Raw genomic sequence first — 16773 nt, 5'->3', positions numbered from 1 at the left:
CCTCTGTGCACCACTCAAGGTCAGGCTACTTCTATTCAGATCAAGAAAGAATTCTTGATAGCTTAGTAAAACCTTCATTGTGGGACAAAAATACTCCTTGTGGGGAAAAGGATGAGCCTACATTTTTGCATAAAAAGTATCAGAACTGTGCAGCGCAAGGTATAGTAAGAACATAAGAAGAGCCTGCTGGATCAGGCCAAAGGCCCATCATCCAGCACTCTGTCCTCACAGTGGCAAGCAGAATCTCAGTGCAACTGCCCTCTCACCACTTGTGATTCCTGCAACTGGCATCCAGAAGCATACTGCCTCTGACAGTATGAAAATAGCCATCATGTCTAGTGGCCATTCAAGGTAAATTGAATGATCCCTTTTTTTAAAAAGCAACCCTTGATTAATTACCGGTACTTAACACTGCCTACCTATTTATCCATGTGATTGTAGCTTCTGTGTGAAGATTCTTGTACCAGGGATTGGCACTTGCTGCTTATGACCGTGTAGTGCACAAGCATGCTGACAAAGGCTTTCTGACAACAGTGTTCACATCCATGTCCTTGGAATTAAAAGCTGATTTGCCTTAACGGAACTGCTCATAGTTTTCTAAACTTCTTCGTTTTTCAATTACAGTTTGGGAGAATTTTCGAAGTTTTTTTCTTTTCGAAAGCATCGCAGTCATTCTTCTGCATTGACAGAGCACTTTGGCATATGAACTTGGCACAGTGGAGATGAAAAGAGAATGCTTTAAAAACCTCACACCATACGGAGGCACTTGGCTGGCTTCAGCCTTTGCAGGCGGGATGCCACTCTCTGAGTCACAGCTGCATGCTGACCTTTGGACCGTTTTTTACAGGAGAGGGCAAACATCTCCCCCCTTGTAGGATTTTTATCTAGACGGGCTCATTTTGAGCCCTTCACCAGTACTTCCTCTGAGAGTATCTGCATTTGCTGGTGCTGTTAGCTCCTGGTGGCTATGCAATTCAAGGTGTATGCTCTTGGAAGTATTTGAGGAAACAAGTGTTTTACATCTTTATACTTTCTGCTATTTCACCCTATTTCAGCCTACTGAAAGAAAACCAGTTGTTTTTTAAAATAATAATAGTAACAACAACAACAACAACAACAGTAATAACAATGGAGACTGCAATCAGTGTTTCCAAAATAATTCATTCAATATTTTTCTGCTGCTTTTCAGGCTACAATTAGCCAGCAAGTAACAAATGGTTCACTTAGTTAGGATCAATGTCACAAAATCAGTTTTCTGTTCCACTGTCACCACATATCCAGTCTGCAGAAGTAGTTCTAGAAGGCTGATCCAGTTTGAAAAGAATGAAAACCACACAAAGAAAGCTTCTATGATAACTTGGGAGGCCAAAAGACTGAAAGGTGAAGTGACTCCAGTTCTTAGCCTCCCCCAAACTGCCCTTCCCTCAGGTTGATACTTTATTTTGATGTGTTGCCTTCCAGAGGAGATTTGTCCTCTAGATGATGAGAGGGTAGCATTTTTTGATGCAGTCGCCACAAAAGTGCTTTGCGGAGCAAAGAGACTCTGACAATCTGTGCTCAGCAACATCCCTCTCAGAGCCAGGATGCTGACAACAGTGCTCACGGCAGCATCCTGGCACCAGTGATGGCACAAGGGAGCACTGCAGTATCACGCCAGCTGTCTGGGATGCAACTGGACAGGTACTTTTTTTAGCATAATCAAAAAGGAGAGCATAGCAGGGGCTTTCAAAAAAGATACTCCAATGTTGAAGCTGTGGGTTCTCCTTGCATGAGAGCACCACCATAACAAATGTAAACTAGTTTTGAACCATCGCTCAGTTGTTGTTTTTTGAACCGGCAGTGTCTTCCCCAGCATGTTCTTCCACACAAGGTTTTCCCCTGGAGATTTTAAAAAGGCAATTTAGCATCAAAACACACCATCCTTCTTGAATTCTAGTGTCCAGAGATGAACTCTTTAGTCCAGGTGAATTTTCATCTAGAATTACTGTTGAAATGCACCCAAAAACCTGGAATGGGGGTTGAATATCACTTGTACAGTCCCTTCTAAATCCTGAACTGAAAACTTTCAGTGGCCATTCTGAAATCTGTCCATGCATTCATTTAATTTATGATAGGAATACAATCATACTTACATGACAGCATTTTATGTTCTAGCAAAGTGAACTGGTGGTGACTGAGCAGGGAAAAGATGGTGGATAGCTTGATGAAGATGTTAACCCATTATGCAAATCTGTTAGAGAGCTAGAAAAGGTTCAGAAAAGGGGGTGGGAGAATCAAGACAGACAAAAGAAAGTACTTCTTCATGCCGTGTATAAACTATGGACTTCATTCCCACAAGGTGAATGAGATGCCAAATTGGATGGCTTTAAAAGAGGATTAGACAAATTAATTGGGGATTAGGTTAGCAATGGCTACTAGCCAAGATGGCTGTGTTCTACCTCCACAGTTGCAGTATATTCCTGAATGCCAGTTACTGGAAATCACAAGTGTGGAGAGTGCTGTTGTGCTCAGGTTCTGCTAGCAGATGTCCCAGGGCATCTATTTGGCCACTGTGAAAACTGTCCTGAACTAGACGGGCCTTTGGCCTGCTCCAACAGGGCACTTCCTATGTTTTTATATCAGCCTTTCAGTGCCAAAATCATGTAAACAGACACGGACAAGAATGACTGCTCATAATTCATCAAAACTGCAAAATTCATAATGTAGTGAAAGGATTTGTGAGTGAACACATGCAGAGCTTTAATTTGACATAAAGATTAGAAATAACTGAATTCATTGATCTGCAACTAGAAATTACTGAAATTTGAACTGACAGCCGAGTTCCCCATGAAACTTAATTGCTCATGCTCAGCAAAAACAATGGAATAAATTTATCCAGTGGGTTTTGTGCATACCCTGACCCATCTTTGCTGAGTGTTTCTGGTTAGCTTGTGTGGAGCAGGAGAAGAATGCTGCTGTTGACATAGTCTAAAATAACACATTCAAGCCGCAGCCTTTCTTTTTTGTGTAACACAAAAATGATACGAGCTGCTTTGGGCAGAGTCTGACCATTGTTCTATCTAGTGGAGTACTGATTACTTTGTAAGCAACTCTCCAAGGTCCCAGAGAAAGGCCTTTCCTGGCCCTGCTAAGATCTTTTAACCAGAGACCCAGCCTTGGACCTTCCTCATTCATAGCATGTGCTCTACCACTGAGCTATGCACTGAGCTCTCCCAAATACTTGGGGTTCTGCCATTAGGAGATTAATGGTCCATCTAGCAGAGTCACTGTTATCCTGCCTGGCTGCAGTGCTCCATGATCTCAAGCAGACACGTTTCCCACCCCTGCAATCCAAGAGGCTATATGTCAGCTTGGAAACAGACTGCTCTTTGGGAGATGTACCTAGCAAGCTTGCCTACAGCTTTGCTTGTGATAAAATTAGACACTGACTGTGTCCAGGGGAATGTGTATTCTCGCTGCTGTGGGCATAAAAAATAGGAAACCATTTGAAGGAGGAGCAAAGCAACTACCTTTGATTTGCAGACCAAACCACCTGTGCTTGTTTTTGTTTATTAACAGTGTGTCCTTCTCTGGCAAGCTGACAGGCCAGCAACTGGCAGCACCTGTTTGCCACTATTTTTCACCTCCGTCGGATCTCAGCTTTCTTCCCTTATAAATATTAAGGGGCAACCTCGGCATGACTTTTTGGACTAATGAAAGATGTCCTTTCTGTGCCTCTCATCCTTACTTCTGGACACAGCCATTCTGGCTGAACTCCCTGTGAACATGATATGTGGGCTTTGTGTATTAGATTCCTGGGAGTTACCCCCCCCCTCTCTCTTTCCCCACCCCGTCAACTCTCTCCCTTGTTCAGTTTGTGCACAACCCAGATTTTGTCTTGCTGGGGTTGCATTCTCATGAATAAGGACCAATGGTAACTCTTATGGAGAAAACAATGAAGGTTCAATTTATATAGACACTGTTTCTTAAATAAGCAGAGGTATTCCATATCTCTGTAGGGGAGATCCCCAGGTCCCTTTTGCTGTTGTTCTCTGGCATGCCATGCATAGTTTCCAGTTAGCTGATTAATTGAAAAGTTACAGCTAATTTTGGCCAGTATTTAGGATAAATCACTTCAGGGTTTGTTTAAAATATAAGTAATATTATAACCATAGACTGTAATGGTTTTTTTTTTTTAACTTATACAGTAACTTTAAATATTGGACTTCCAACTGTGTTTTTGAGCCAGGTTAGATGGCCTCCTTAATAATAAAAAATAGTGACAAATTGAATTAAAGATACCTTGCAGCACCCTGGTGGTCAGTCTGTGGCATTGCCTCTCCATTTCTAGTTGCTGTTATTCTTAAAGGCAAGGACAGAAACAGAAGAGCAGTGGAGCCCTGCCTGGGACTTGACAGAAGTGAAAGGCATTTAGCTAATGAAATCACCCAAGTGAATTAACGGAGCAAAGGAGTGCTCTGCAGTACTTGGCTGAAACGGGCACAACATTCAACTGACTTCCAGTCTTGGGACAGTCATGGGAAAACCAACCTGACATTCAGAGACTGTGCAGTTAATCACCAGCTCCGTCCCCTGACCCCACTTTCCAAAGCCTTATCTTTCCAAGCAAAGCTGCAGCATTTGAAAACCAGCCAAACTGTGTATGTGTCTGTGGTTTTTTTTAAATAACAAGAAACTCGCTCCCCATCCCTACTGAAATAATGGGGCTGGAGACTGGTTTTTGCTTGTTTGATTCATTTATTGAATTAATGAATTTGTATCCCAGCTTTCCAATTACTTGTATTAGGTGGCTTACATCAAAAGTGTAGCATCCATAAAAACCATCAGAACAACAATAAAATCAACAACAGTGAGGCCAAAGCAATAAAAAGCATTAAAACCAATTAGAAAATCTCAATATGGGAAGGCAGAAGGAAGTAACCAGATTTTAAAGTTGAACAGCAGAGGTGCCAGGTGCATCTCTATAAGGAGGGTGTTTTGCAGATGCAGCACTGCAAAATAATAATAAAAAGACCGTGTCCAGTTGCCACCTGTCTAATTTGCAAATAGCCATGTTTGTATAGAAGAAGGTGATTCTTTAGGCTACCCTGACCCCAGACCATTTAGAGCTCCACTGGAAAATACCAGGAATCAGTGTAGTTCCTTGGCTAGAGATACATGCTCAGAAATAACAAAAAGAATTCCTTCCAGTAGCACCTTAAAGACCAACTAAGTCAGTTCTTGGTATGAGCTTTCGTGTGCATGGACACTTCTTCAGATACCACTAAGTCAGTTCTTGGTATGAGCTTTCGTGTGCATGCACACGAAAGCTCATACCAAGAACTGACTTAGTTGGTCTTTAAGGTGCTACTGGAAGGAATTCTTTTTGTTTTGACTATGGCAGACCAACATGGCTACCATGCTCAGAAATACTTATACTCCAAGTATCTCTAAAATACAGGCATTTTGAGCCAGGGTTCAACAAAGTTTATTTGGTCCTAGAACCTTTTTTTTAGTTCCAAGGTGAAGTAATGTGACATGTGTATTAATAAAAATAGAGACAAAGGGCATCAGAGAGAATACAGAATGCTTTTCATTTTTCACAAGAAATTACACTCATCCCTTGTATATCTGGCATTGGGGCATTCAGATCAGAGAACACAATATTGAGGTCGTCCTAAATCCTGCCATGATCTGCTTATAATAACCAGACCTTACTTAAAAGGACAAAAACTATATAAGCTGCCCTTAGATCATATTGCAAACCTTCCATTGCTTTTGGTTACCTTTGGATACCTTCAGAACAGATGTGGGGAACATGCAGCCATTCAGATGTTGTTGGACTACAATTCCTATATTCCCTGAGCATTGTCCATGCTTTCTGATCCAACAACATCTGGAGAGCCATGGGTTTCCCATCCCTGCTGTAAATTAAAATCTGACCCCCCCCCCAATGTAACAGTGTTTTTTTAAAGACCTCTTCCTTCCCTTTGCCAATCTCTGTTTTCAGCTAAACATTTGTTCCTGTGCCCTTCTCTGTTCCCAACCCACCCTTGAATACCAGGGCCACCTGCGAAGAAAGCTGAAATTTATCCCAGAAGGAGCAGTAGACTCTCTTCTCCTGAGTGTTTTCTGAGCTGATGTCATACAATCTGTTTGATTTTGCAGCCAGTTGTTATGGGGAACATCACGCTTTCAGCACCATGAGCGATGACATTTTCCCCATGTGCAAAATGCAATGCAGCTGTTGTTAGAGGAGCAAAGGCTGCATCAGGGAGGCCAACTAGTTAAGACATGGGCGGATGCTGTCTGTGTGGGAAAGTAGTCAGTCAATCACCCATTTGGAGTTTACTGCAACTGAGGACTCCTCTGGCCCAGTTGTTCTTGCACTCTACTAATGAATGACAGGCTATTCCAGGGGTCTCCTGGGGATCTTTTGCTTTGCTCTTGTGCTTCTCATCTTCAGTTGCCTTGGCCATGTACCTCTTCCATGGAGTACTGGTGAGGAGCCACAGGCACACAATTTGCATTCTGAAAGTTCAGTCCTAACTATTCAGTTTTTGTTTTTTTTTAGGAAACAGGTAGCAAGGGTGGGAAAGGGCTCATCCAGACTTTGTTTTGCACTGAGCTTTCCAGGCACAGGTTCATGTTTTAAAGCTCTCTGTCCAAGCTGCTTTTTATTTGTCCCTGTGCTTTCTCTGGGGAAACCCATGTTTTACCACCGAACTGGAGCAAATGGCAATCCATGGAAAGCCTGGTTGCTGTTTGCTCCAATTCAGTGGTAAAATACAGGTTTTCCTGAAGACAAAAAAACAAAGAAAAACAAAAACTGTGCCATAGCTGTCAAGTGTCCCTTATTTGAAGGGACAGTCCCTTATTCCAGCGCCATGTCCTGCTGCTGTCCCTTATTGATGGATGTCCCTTAAATGTCCCTTAAATTTCAAAGGAAGCAGCTCCTCTCCCTCCCTCCTTGCCAGCCAGGGCGGAGGGAGGCTCCAACTGTGTTGCTTGACTGTGTTGCTCACCCAGTAAGAAGTCTAAGAACGACTGGGGGGTGGAGCTTGCATGCCTTGTGTGTGGCTAGTTAATGCAAGCTGAGGGGGTTTTTGAATGCTGGTCGCCATTTTGTTGCACGTGCTGCTGCAAACTTTGCAGTGCAAAGCCAGGCCGGGGAGCCATCTTAGGTTGAGGCTGCATAGGCCTTGTGGTGCATGTGATTCAGATTCTATTGAGTTGAACCTCTGGTTACAAAGTTGGTGTTCTCGAAGCTACCAGCATGAGTTTGACCAGACTGCAGGAGGACAGGAAGACTGGAGTGCCTGGAACAGGTGAGGCTGCAGGTCCCTTATTTTGGTTGCTAGTCCCTTATTTTCAAGGCTGCTGGTCCCTTATTTTCAAATCTGTAAGTTGACAGCTATGAACTGTGCTTGGACATGGAGCTTTAAAGCCCAGACCTGTGTCTAGAAACGTGGCACAAAAGGAAGCCTGGATGAACCCAAAGACTTACCTGTGACCTGGAGAACAGCTGTCACTCAATGACAGCACACAATGTTTGGTGCGGCTGACCAGTGATCTGCCTTAGTATAAGATGACATTGTATGGTAGTAATTGTATGGTAGTAATAGAGTTCATGGGGTTCCATGGCAATCTATGGGAGCATTGTTCATTTTTCTTTTGATTCATTTCTCTGAAACTGAGCTCAAAAGTGAATGTCACAAGGAAAAATCCCTGTTCTATTTTCTGAGGCTCTGTTTGTTTGTTTGTTTTTACTAAGGGAAGTTTACTGGGGGAAAGTTAGTTTGAAACCTCCATCTGCCAAAGAGGCAGACTTAATCACTGTGGGCACTAGTTGTTGGTGCCCCCTGGACTGGTTTTAAGTAAAAAGGCAGGCAGGGCAGGCAGGGGCTATTTGAGGGCAGGCTGAGATGAGTAGGGGCAGTGCTACATTTCCCCTAAAGGACCAGCCTCCACTAACTGGGTGGCAATACTAGGCACAAAGTCTAACTTACAATTGGTGGTGTACTGTTCCCCCCAATGACCAAAATTCCCATGGTAATGGGAAGACATTCAAATAAATAAATGCTGTAGCAATAGGTGACATCAGCAACTGTCACATGGACTGGGTAAATGCATGTTCTAGTCATGAGAGATAAAATATGTAGATACAGTAGTTTAAATGACAATCTCCTAGAACAGTTGATCATTAAACTGGCCAGAAGGGTGCCCAGGACCTGGTGTGTGATGTGTTGCTGTCCAGTTCAACATATATGTACTGTAAGCGGACAGTTGTATTCACTACAAATTGCAGAGCAGATTCCTGTACCTGAACTAATTTTCTCAGCAAGGGAATTCGTGGAACTGAAGCAAGCAGCAGTAACAAGTGACAAATTTCTAGGCCTTATTGACAAATTAAAAATGAACAAATCACCAGGTCCAGATAGTATCTACCCAGTATGTTCTGAATTAGCTCAAATTTGGAACTGATGATATTCTAAGAAGAATATGTAGCTGGTCTATAAGGTCAGTCTCCATACCTGAAGGCTTGGTCATTGTGGTTGGTCATTGTGAGAACAGGGTGCTGGACCAGATGGACAGCCTTTCTTAAAGTTTAGGACTTCCAGGTCTAGGCTTTCTTTGAAGTGATTTTAGTCTAACCTTTCAAATTTCACAATTAGCTGTAGACTTAACAATCCAGAACAGTTTTGTACCACCTGTGGCTAATTGCCATTTTCTCCCAGGTGACTAGTGGATATGCTGGACCCCTGGTCCTCAAACAGCCAGATTAGTCTTCTTTTGGTGAAGGTCTGGCACAGTAGGCACAGAAGGCCATAGCTTCTCTTTCATCATCTCCCATTTTACGTGGTTGTTTTGATCCTGTTCTTCCTCTAAAACCTTCATGGAGGTGTACAGGGTCCCCCGTCCCACATTTTAGCCTCAAAAGTGCCTGTTCAGGATGATTATGGCTACATGCACATTAATGCATTTGTAACACAAAATTTTAGAATTTCTCAAAATGGAATTGTTCATGCTTTTACTCAAGGCTATCATGGCTACCAACCACAATGGCTGTGTTCTACCTCCATGGTCAGAATACCAATTGCAGGAAACTACAGGAGGGGAGAGTGCTGTTGTGCTTATCTCCTGCTTGCAGACTTCCCATGGGCATCTGGTTAGTCATTGTGAGAAAACTGGACTAGATGGGCCACTGACCTGATCCAGTGGGGCTATTCTTAAGTTCAAAATGCTGCTTTTCAATCTTCTGTGCATTGTTTCTAGATCCTGCAATCCACAAGAGTGAGTGTGGTTGAATTGTGCGTATCTGAAAACCCTCCCCTTGATTAGGTTGTCCAAGCCTTATCTGCCCTATGCATGTTCCATGTGAATGAAGAAGGAAATGGTGACTGTGATCTTAGTATATGTCCACTCACAACATCATTGGTCCCATCCTTTGCTGGGACAACCTACTTGTTTTCAAATGGACACACTGTAGAATGCATCTTCCTTGAGCTTTTATTTTTGAATTGAAATCAGCTTCTCAATAAGTGCTTTTCAGGGTGGGATTATGCAACAGGTCTATATTGTGTGTGAACTGCATAAGAAAGGTGCTCAGTAGCCATTGATTCTAGAATAAAAGGTCATGAGTATGCAGCCCAAGAGTTACTGACATGGTTGCCCCATGAGCTATGAAGCAGTCGTTTGAATTTTGCTCTGACACTCTTATCCATTATATCACCCTGCATCTCTTTCTTGAGCATTGGTACAAGTAATGCAGAGAGAATTCTGGTGTGTAGGGTGACCATGTTTTGTATTTTACAGAGGATAGTTCCCTATTTCAAGGGTTGTCAGAATACAGCCCTCTATTTGAAAGACTGCCAGGTTCAAGTCTGATTTAAAAATGAAGAACCCTATGAAGGGAGAACAGGTGGGCCCTGAATTTGCCTATCAACCCTGGACAGAAGGCACACAGGTCGTCTGGCCCCAGTCTTCCCTACAATGATGAGACTTATTGTATTCCTATTTAAATGGTAGTCATTGTTTCTAAATCTGCAACTATACTTATAAATTAGAACATGCAATTTTTATGCAAATCTCTTTTTTTAATGATGCAACTCCTCCTTTTAGGGCTTGTCCATACTTCACTTGTTCCATGCCTAGAAAGCATGGGCCCAAGTGGTTTTCTGCTTGCCCCTTGCTTTCAGGGCATGGGTCCAAGTAGTTTTCTGTTTGCCCTGCTGCTTTCCCCAGGAAAACCCCTTCTTTACCACTGAATCAGAGCAGACATCAATCCACAGAAAACTCAATTGACATTTCCTCCAATTTAATGGTAAAGAGTGAGTTTTCTGAGAAGTAAGTGAAGGGGCAAGCAGAAATGTGGACAACCCCCAAGGCAATGCATAAGAGGCCACCTTACTGGTGCCAAAATGAGGCTTTGCTAAGGCAGAAGAGAGCTAGTTGTGAAGGAAATGTGATCAGTTTTAAAAGATGTGAAAGTAAAAGTTGGTTAAAGTTTTCCAAAGTGTAAATACAGGAGAATAATAACTGTTTTGCTGGGTCAGGCCATGGCCCATTTAGTTCTGCATTCTGTGTCTAATAGCGACCAGCCAGTTGCCCTTCAAAGCTCACATGGAAGGTGTAAAGGTAAGAACCTGCCCCTAGAGTTGGTAATAGTTATATAAAAAAGGTAAAGGACCCCTGACAGTTAAGTCCAGGTGCAGACGACTCACTCTGGGGTTGCAGTGCTCATCTCGCTTTATAGGCCGAGGGAGCCGACATTGGTCCGCAGACAGTTTTTCCAGGTCATGTGGCCAGCATGACTAAACTGCTTCTGGTGCAATGGAACACCAAAACCAGAACAGTGCACGGAAACACCGTATACCTTACCGCCAGAGCGGTACCTATTTATCTACTTGCACTTTTTGGCATGCTTTCGAACTGCTAGGTTGGCAGGAGCTGCTAGGTTGGCAGTAGCCACTGATAAACCATGTCCTTCATGAAACTATTTCTTTTAAAACCCTAAAGCAATTGCCCATGGCCCCACTATACGTACTTTGTTATAACCTTTTCCTTTCAGTCTACACAGCTCTAGAATGATGGAAAAACTAGCAACTTTTTGACATCTTGGAAAGCTATAGTGCAGATGGCTCTGAAATGAAATTACTCCTGTTCTGAGCAGGAAAGAATTGTGCTTAGTGGCTTTTTAAAAAAATGACACTCTCTACATTCTTTAATTTGGCACAGGAAGAACTACTCCAGAGACAAATGCTGCTGGGGTGCTTCCACATCAGCCTTTTTTTCTTTCTGGTGCTGATCTCAGCCATTCACTCAGTTTTTACAGAGAATCCAGATGGCATTGTTTCCAGATATAAGCTATAGGTTGCTTGTCCTATTGTATGACATGGTTTGCAGCAATTTCCCTGACTTTAAGTGCAATTGCCATGCCACCCTTTGACGTAGTGACTTTGACAAAGTGCTGTTGACTCATCTAGTGTGGAAGTGAGGTCAATGACCATGACACAGTTTGTGATGGCATTGCTGAAACCTGGATCTCTGCTTTCTTTGCTTTACAACTGGGATGGGAAGCCTTATTTTTTTAACCCAAGGGCTTAATTGCCTCCTGGGCAAGCATCTGGGGGCCACATGCTGGGGTGGGTGTGGCCAGAGGCAAAAGCAAGTAGAGCAATGCATATGACTCTTACTTTGTATAGCAGACTGCATTCCAGCCATGCCAAAGTCAGAGGTTTCTACAGTCACACACCCCTCTCTGTGCTCCAAGAAGGCAAGGAAGAGGCATGATCACAGTTTGAGGACATATTTCAGTTATGCAAGAGCACTAAATGAGGGCATTGGAGCAGGGCTGGTGATGGGTGTGGCCTAGGGAGAGGGGTTGTGACCTGTCAAGAGTCTCAAGAGCCATTTAGAGAGACTGGCTGTTCTGCATCTTGCCTTACAGTTTCCCTTTGCACCACCACTATTTCTTGTTGATGCCCATCAAGCCCTTTCCCACAGGCCAGAGTTTTGCGGATCAGCTGAGAGAGGAGGCAGGGAATTAAATTTGGTTCCCAAACATCTGATTGGGGGTGGTGGCAGGATTTTTGTCTGTGTTGGCTGGATGTTCCTCCATTGCTTTTCATTTTAAAACAGAATAATGAATATGTAGAAATAAAAACGAGCCATTGGTTTGCAAATGCTCTAACAGTTGGGCAGAGCTCTCCAGATGGGACTACAGTTCCCATCATTCCTGCTCACTGGCCATGCCAGCTGGAGCTGATAGGAGTTGTAGTCCAAACGCATCTGGAGGACACCTTGTTTGTTCAGCAATGTTTCCCCAATGTTACAGCATTATTGGAGGGCTATAAAGCCAGAACATTTGTGGTATAAAAAGTTTGGGAATTCAGCAGGAAGTGATGCACTGATTGGATATGAAGCTGTGCCACCACCCCAAACATTCTGCAGGCTGAAATTGTATTGAAAGTGGGATGATAGCATTATGAGCACAAATATTATTAATGTGTAATAGAAAGAACTTAATAGGTAACTAGTATTTGCTCCCGTTTGAGAAAAGCAGAGGCTGAAGCAGCTGTACAGTCCAACAAACCACTCCAAGTCTTTAGTAAGAATTGGAACTTGAATGTTGCAGGTCCAAATGCAAACAAGAATCTTTCTACAGCCGCACGAACCTCTTTATATTCTTTCGGCTTCAGAAAGGTCTTGTGACTCTGGGCAGGCGACGGCCGCGAAGCTCCTCCGAAGCGGGGCTTTCCTTGTGTGATCGTTGGCCGCGAGCCTGAGCAAGGAGGGAGAAGAAGCCCTCCCTCCCTCCTCCCCCCAATGCAGATTTTGGCGCGCGGGGTGGGGGAGAGACAGGCGAGGGGGCTGGTTTATTGTGGAAGCCGCCGCTGCTGGTGGCGCGGAGGAGACCCACCTCCAGGGAGGGAGGGAGATGGCGCTGCCGAGTTCGCAGCCAAACTTTGCACAAGAGGCGGCTGCTGCTCCTCCACCCGGCCGAAGTTAGCTCTGGAGCGGGACGCGGCTGGCAACCGTCTCCAGCCTTTGCCCGCAGGAGCGCCCCACGCCAAAAAACAACCCCTCTCCGCCAGCAGCAGCCCGGATCCCAGTCCCTTCCCACCCATTCCTAAAGTGGCGGCGGCGGCGGCGGCAGCAGCAAGTCTGCAGATGGGAACCAACTAATCGCAGCCAACTCCGGCAGCCCGTCTCCCTCCCAGAGCGTGTCCGGCCACCCGGCGCCTGCAGGATGAGCGATCAGCCCTGGGGAGCCTCCCGCAGCCGCCGCTCCCGCCCGGGCGGGGACTACCCGAGGGCAAAATGAGCGATTATCCGGAGAAGGAGGCGCCGATCTCGCGCAAGCAGCGCTTGATGGCCGCGATCGCGTCCGGGGACGAGCGTACAGGAGCAGCGGCGAGTGGCAGCTGCTGTCGTGCCGAGTCCCCGGCGGCGTTGGCGGCGGCTGCCTCCGCCTCCTCCGACGCGGCGCTCTGCTGCTTCATCTGCGGCGGCGGGATCAGCCGGGGCAAGGAGCTGAAGCTGCAAGTGAAGTACCCCCGCGACAACCAGCCTTTTTTCCCTTTCCTGCAGCACCAGGAGCCGGCGCCCGGGGCGCAGGAGGTGACTCCGGAGGGCTGCGCCGTGGTGTGCGCCGTCTGCCGCTGCTTTCTGGCGGAGCAGTGGGACTCCTTCGAGAGGACGCGCACGCCGGTGGAAAAGCGCATGTATTGGCTGAAGCGGCCCTACCAGTGCGACGGGCCGGCGGGGGGGCCCGGCGGGCTGCGCAGGGGCCCCCAAGAGTGGAACCTCTCCTACGTGCTGGGCGCCGACGACGAGCGGCGTCCTAGTAGCAGCAGCGGCCGGAGCCAGCCGGCCGACGACGACGAGGAAGAAGGTTGCGGCGCCGGCGGCGAAGACTCTGAGCTTTCCTCTCTCTCTGACGCCGGTAACCTCTCGGAGCCTGACCTGCGTTCCCCCAGCCGGAACAGCGGCGCCAAAGGCAGTCCGGATTACTGGCGCGTCAAAGAGCGCGCGGTGCCAAGCGCGCACATGGGGAGCCGCGCCAGTTACCGCGAGTGGAACCAGCCGCCGCCGCCACCCCCAGAGGAGGCGGCGATGGCGGCGGCCCCCTTGCGCCCGGGGAACGGGCTGCCACCGGCAGAGAAGCCTCGGAGGAAGAGGCAGCGGCGGGCAAGACTCTGGGGAGCCGAGGCGCCGATTTGGAGAGCTCATGGCGCGCCAGGAGGCAGCGGCGGGAGCGCACCGGGGGCCTTCAATACAGCAGGAAGAGGCGACGGGTTGGTGGGCAAGCGACCCCCGGGGGAAAGTGGCCGAGAGCTTTCCAGTTACTGCTCCTCCGAGGAGAGCGAGATCAATATCACCAGCGACGAGGAGCAAAAAGAGAATGGCAGCGCCCTCCTAGCGCCCAGACCTCTCTGGGGGGCAGAGCCGCCATCGGTAGGAGAAGTCGTTTGCTACGTTTGCGGCTCCCTCTTGACGTCTACTTCCCAGCACAGGATTCACGTGCAAAAGCAGGAGAAAGCCTCTAAGGCGCCTTTCTTCCCCTTCCTGTGGTTGCACAGCCCTCCTCCGGGGGCTTTACCCATCAGCACCGCTGGTAGCACCTTAGTGTGTTCTTGCTGCTTCGCTTCTCTCATGCAGCAGTGGCAAAGCTTTGAGTTGGCCAACGTGCCTGTCCTGCAGCGGCTCTATGTAGTACCTCTGAACGCTGTAGCCCCCAAGGCTAAGAGGGAGACTCTTCCAAGAGAGGAGGTACTGCCTGGACCCATGCAGCTTCTCCAGGAAGCATGTTACCTCTGTGGGGAGGATTGCACCAAGGATGGCCGGTCAGTCTCTGCCAAGATCACCAACGGCAATGCCAAAACAACCATGCACTTCCCCTTCCTCAGCCTCCTTCCTTGCCCTCCCAATGCCAAAGGTCTCAACAAGCACTGGGAGGTCCATAGCTGTCGGAAATGTTATGGTGTGCTGCAGGACCTATGGGCCATGTACCGGGCTTGCCACAATGAGGAGTTCATCACTTCGGTGCAGAGCTTCCTGGGCAGGTATCACCAGGTCTTTTCAGCTGGGGAGTCCAACAGCATTGCCCGGCATCCTGGTTTGGCCAAAGTGGGCTTGGTGACCATTTGCTACATCTGTGGAGCTGAACTGGGAGCAGGGAAGGAGTTTCACATCAGTGTCAACCCTCCAGGCCGCTTTGGCGAGAAGGAGCCATTCTTTCCATTCCTCACAGTTTACCCACCAGCTCCTCGGGCTAGGCCTGTCGATTCAACTGGAATAGTGGCCACATGTGTGCTCTGTTACCATGATCTCTTGGGGCAGTGGATGCAGCATGAAAGCAACCATTCCCCCCATCCAAGCAGTGCCTGGTCCAGGCAGTACAAAGTGGAGACTTTTGTCTGCTTCTTCTGCAGGCAAGAGAAGAAACGATGCCTTGGATTAAAAGCGGTGCAAGTTGCCAGGCTGCCAGTGTTCCTGTGCTCTTTACGGGTGCCTAGCAGCTTGCTGGTGGATGACGGTAAGCAGCTGACCATCGGAGCATGCGCTGAGTGTTCCGTACTGGTGCTGGCTGGCAAAAACACAGTGTCCAGAGATCTCTTTGCTGCACCTGCAATGGCACCAGCTTCTCTCCAAAAGGTAAGCTGCCTGGTTGACCTTCCAGTGGAACTGGAATTATCTGCTGTTGCTCTTCTGCGAGCTTTGGTGGGAGACAGGTGCCAAACTGTTGCTTTCTAGCAAACCAGCCGCTCCAGAGTCATTGACCTCATGACTCTAAAAAACCCTACCATGGATCTCTGTCAAGGTGCGTGGGAGAACTGTAAGCATGTCTCTCCTTTTTTAAAGCACTGGCTGCTGGAAGGCTTTCTCTTAGGTGACTCACTCAAGACCAGAAGCTAACAAGAATTCTAATGCTGGTGCCATTCTACAACCGCTACAAAATCCTATTAGGGATTAGCTTTTTAGAGCCGTAAGAGAACTCCACAGTTTCCCAACTATGATGCAAAGTGCTTTTTTCCTGAGGTGTTTTTCTGTTAATGGGCATATCAGGTGTGTCTCCCCCCCCCCCCCCCGTGCTAATTCATGTATCTTCAGAATACAGGTACAACGGCTGGAAAGAATCCCAGAAGCAGAGCCATGGTAGGCTGTGGCAGCACAATACAGAGTTCCATGTCACAATAAACTAATTAGCAGTGCACAGGACTTTCTGGAGGGCACTCCCATGCCCACTTATGGTTTAGGTGCCTTAAAAGAGTGAATCTACAGAAGTTAGTAGTCCACCTAATGTGGGCTAAAAGCCGTCCCCTCTCCTCCATGGCTGTTTTGCTCAACATTTAAATGTTCTTGTCCAGTTTGTCACTAACTCTAGCAATTTGTGGCTTAACAAGAAAACATTTGTAAATCATACTTGCCTAATAGCCTGAAGGCAGGTCCTCAGGTGGCTGAGTGGCTGTTAGAAAGCTGATTATAGTGCTTTTAGTGCTTTTTATTTTATATACTAGCTATTTACATTTCTCTAGTTGCTTAGTCTTCCAGGTGTGCAGTTCAGCTCCACAGTGTGCAGATGTCCCGATGCTCGTCTAGCAGCAGATTCCAAAGCATTATGGGTAAGGGGGGGGGGTCTAATCCCTGCCAGTCAGTTTAGTGTGGAAGGTGGGAAAGTAATGGGAGTCAGGCTTCCAAATAAACCTGTGAGCAACCAGGAATGCCAGTAGATATATTTCTATATCGTCCTTAATCCAAGGATCACAGGGTGGTTTACCATATAAAAAC

The 16773-nt window shown here is 46.7% G+C and overlaps 1 protein-coding gene across 5 annotated transcripts in view; it reads left to right on the top strand.

The window, feature by feature from the left end:
* The window catches only part of GSE1 (Gse1 coiled-coil protein), a 443607-nt gene that overhangs the window by 58317 nt on the left and 368517 nt on the right, over nt 1–16773 (top strand). Inside the window, exon 1 of one of the 5 annotated variants that reach the window (XM_083752946.1) lies at nt 11163–15639. The exons of 1 other annotated variant lie outside the window; for it this stretch is intronic. In XM_083752946.1, coding sequence (XP_083609072.1) covers nt 13303–15639 — 2337 coding nt within the window. In that variant the 5' untranslated portion in view covers nt 11163–13302. Of the gene's footprint in view, nt 1–11162; nt 15640–16773 lie in introns of those variants that run through there. 3 more of the 5 variants (XM_083752952.1, XM_083752951.1, XM_083752953.1) reach the window with 3 other exon arrangements.

Source organism: Podarcis gaigeae (assembly GCF_964106915.1).
Source record: "Podarcis gaigeae genome assembly, chromosome: 8".
Lineage (NCBI taxonomy): Eukaryota > Metazoa > Chordata > Lepidosauria > Squamata > Lacertidae > Podarcis > Podarcis gaigeae.
Note: the sequence above shows the minus strand (reverse complement) of the source record. Positions and strands in the feature narration are given on the sequence as shown.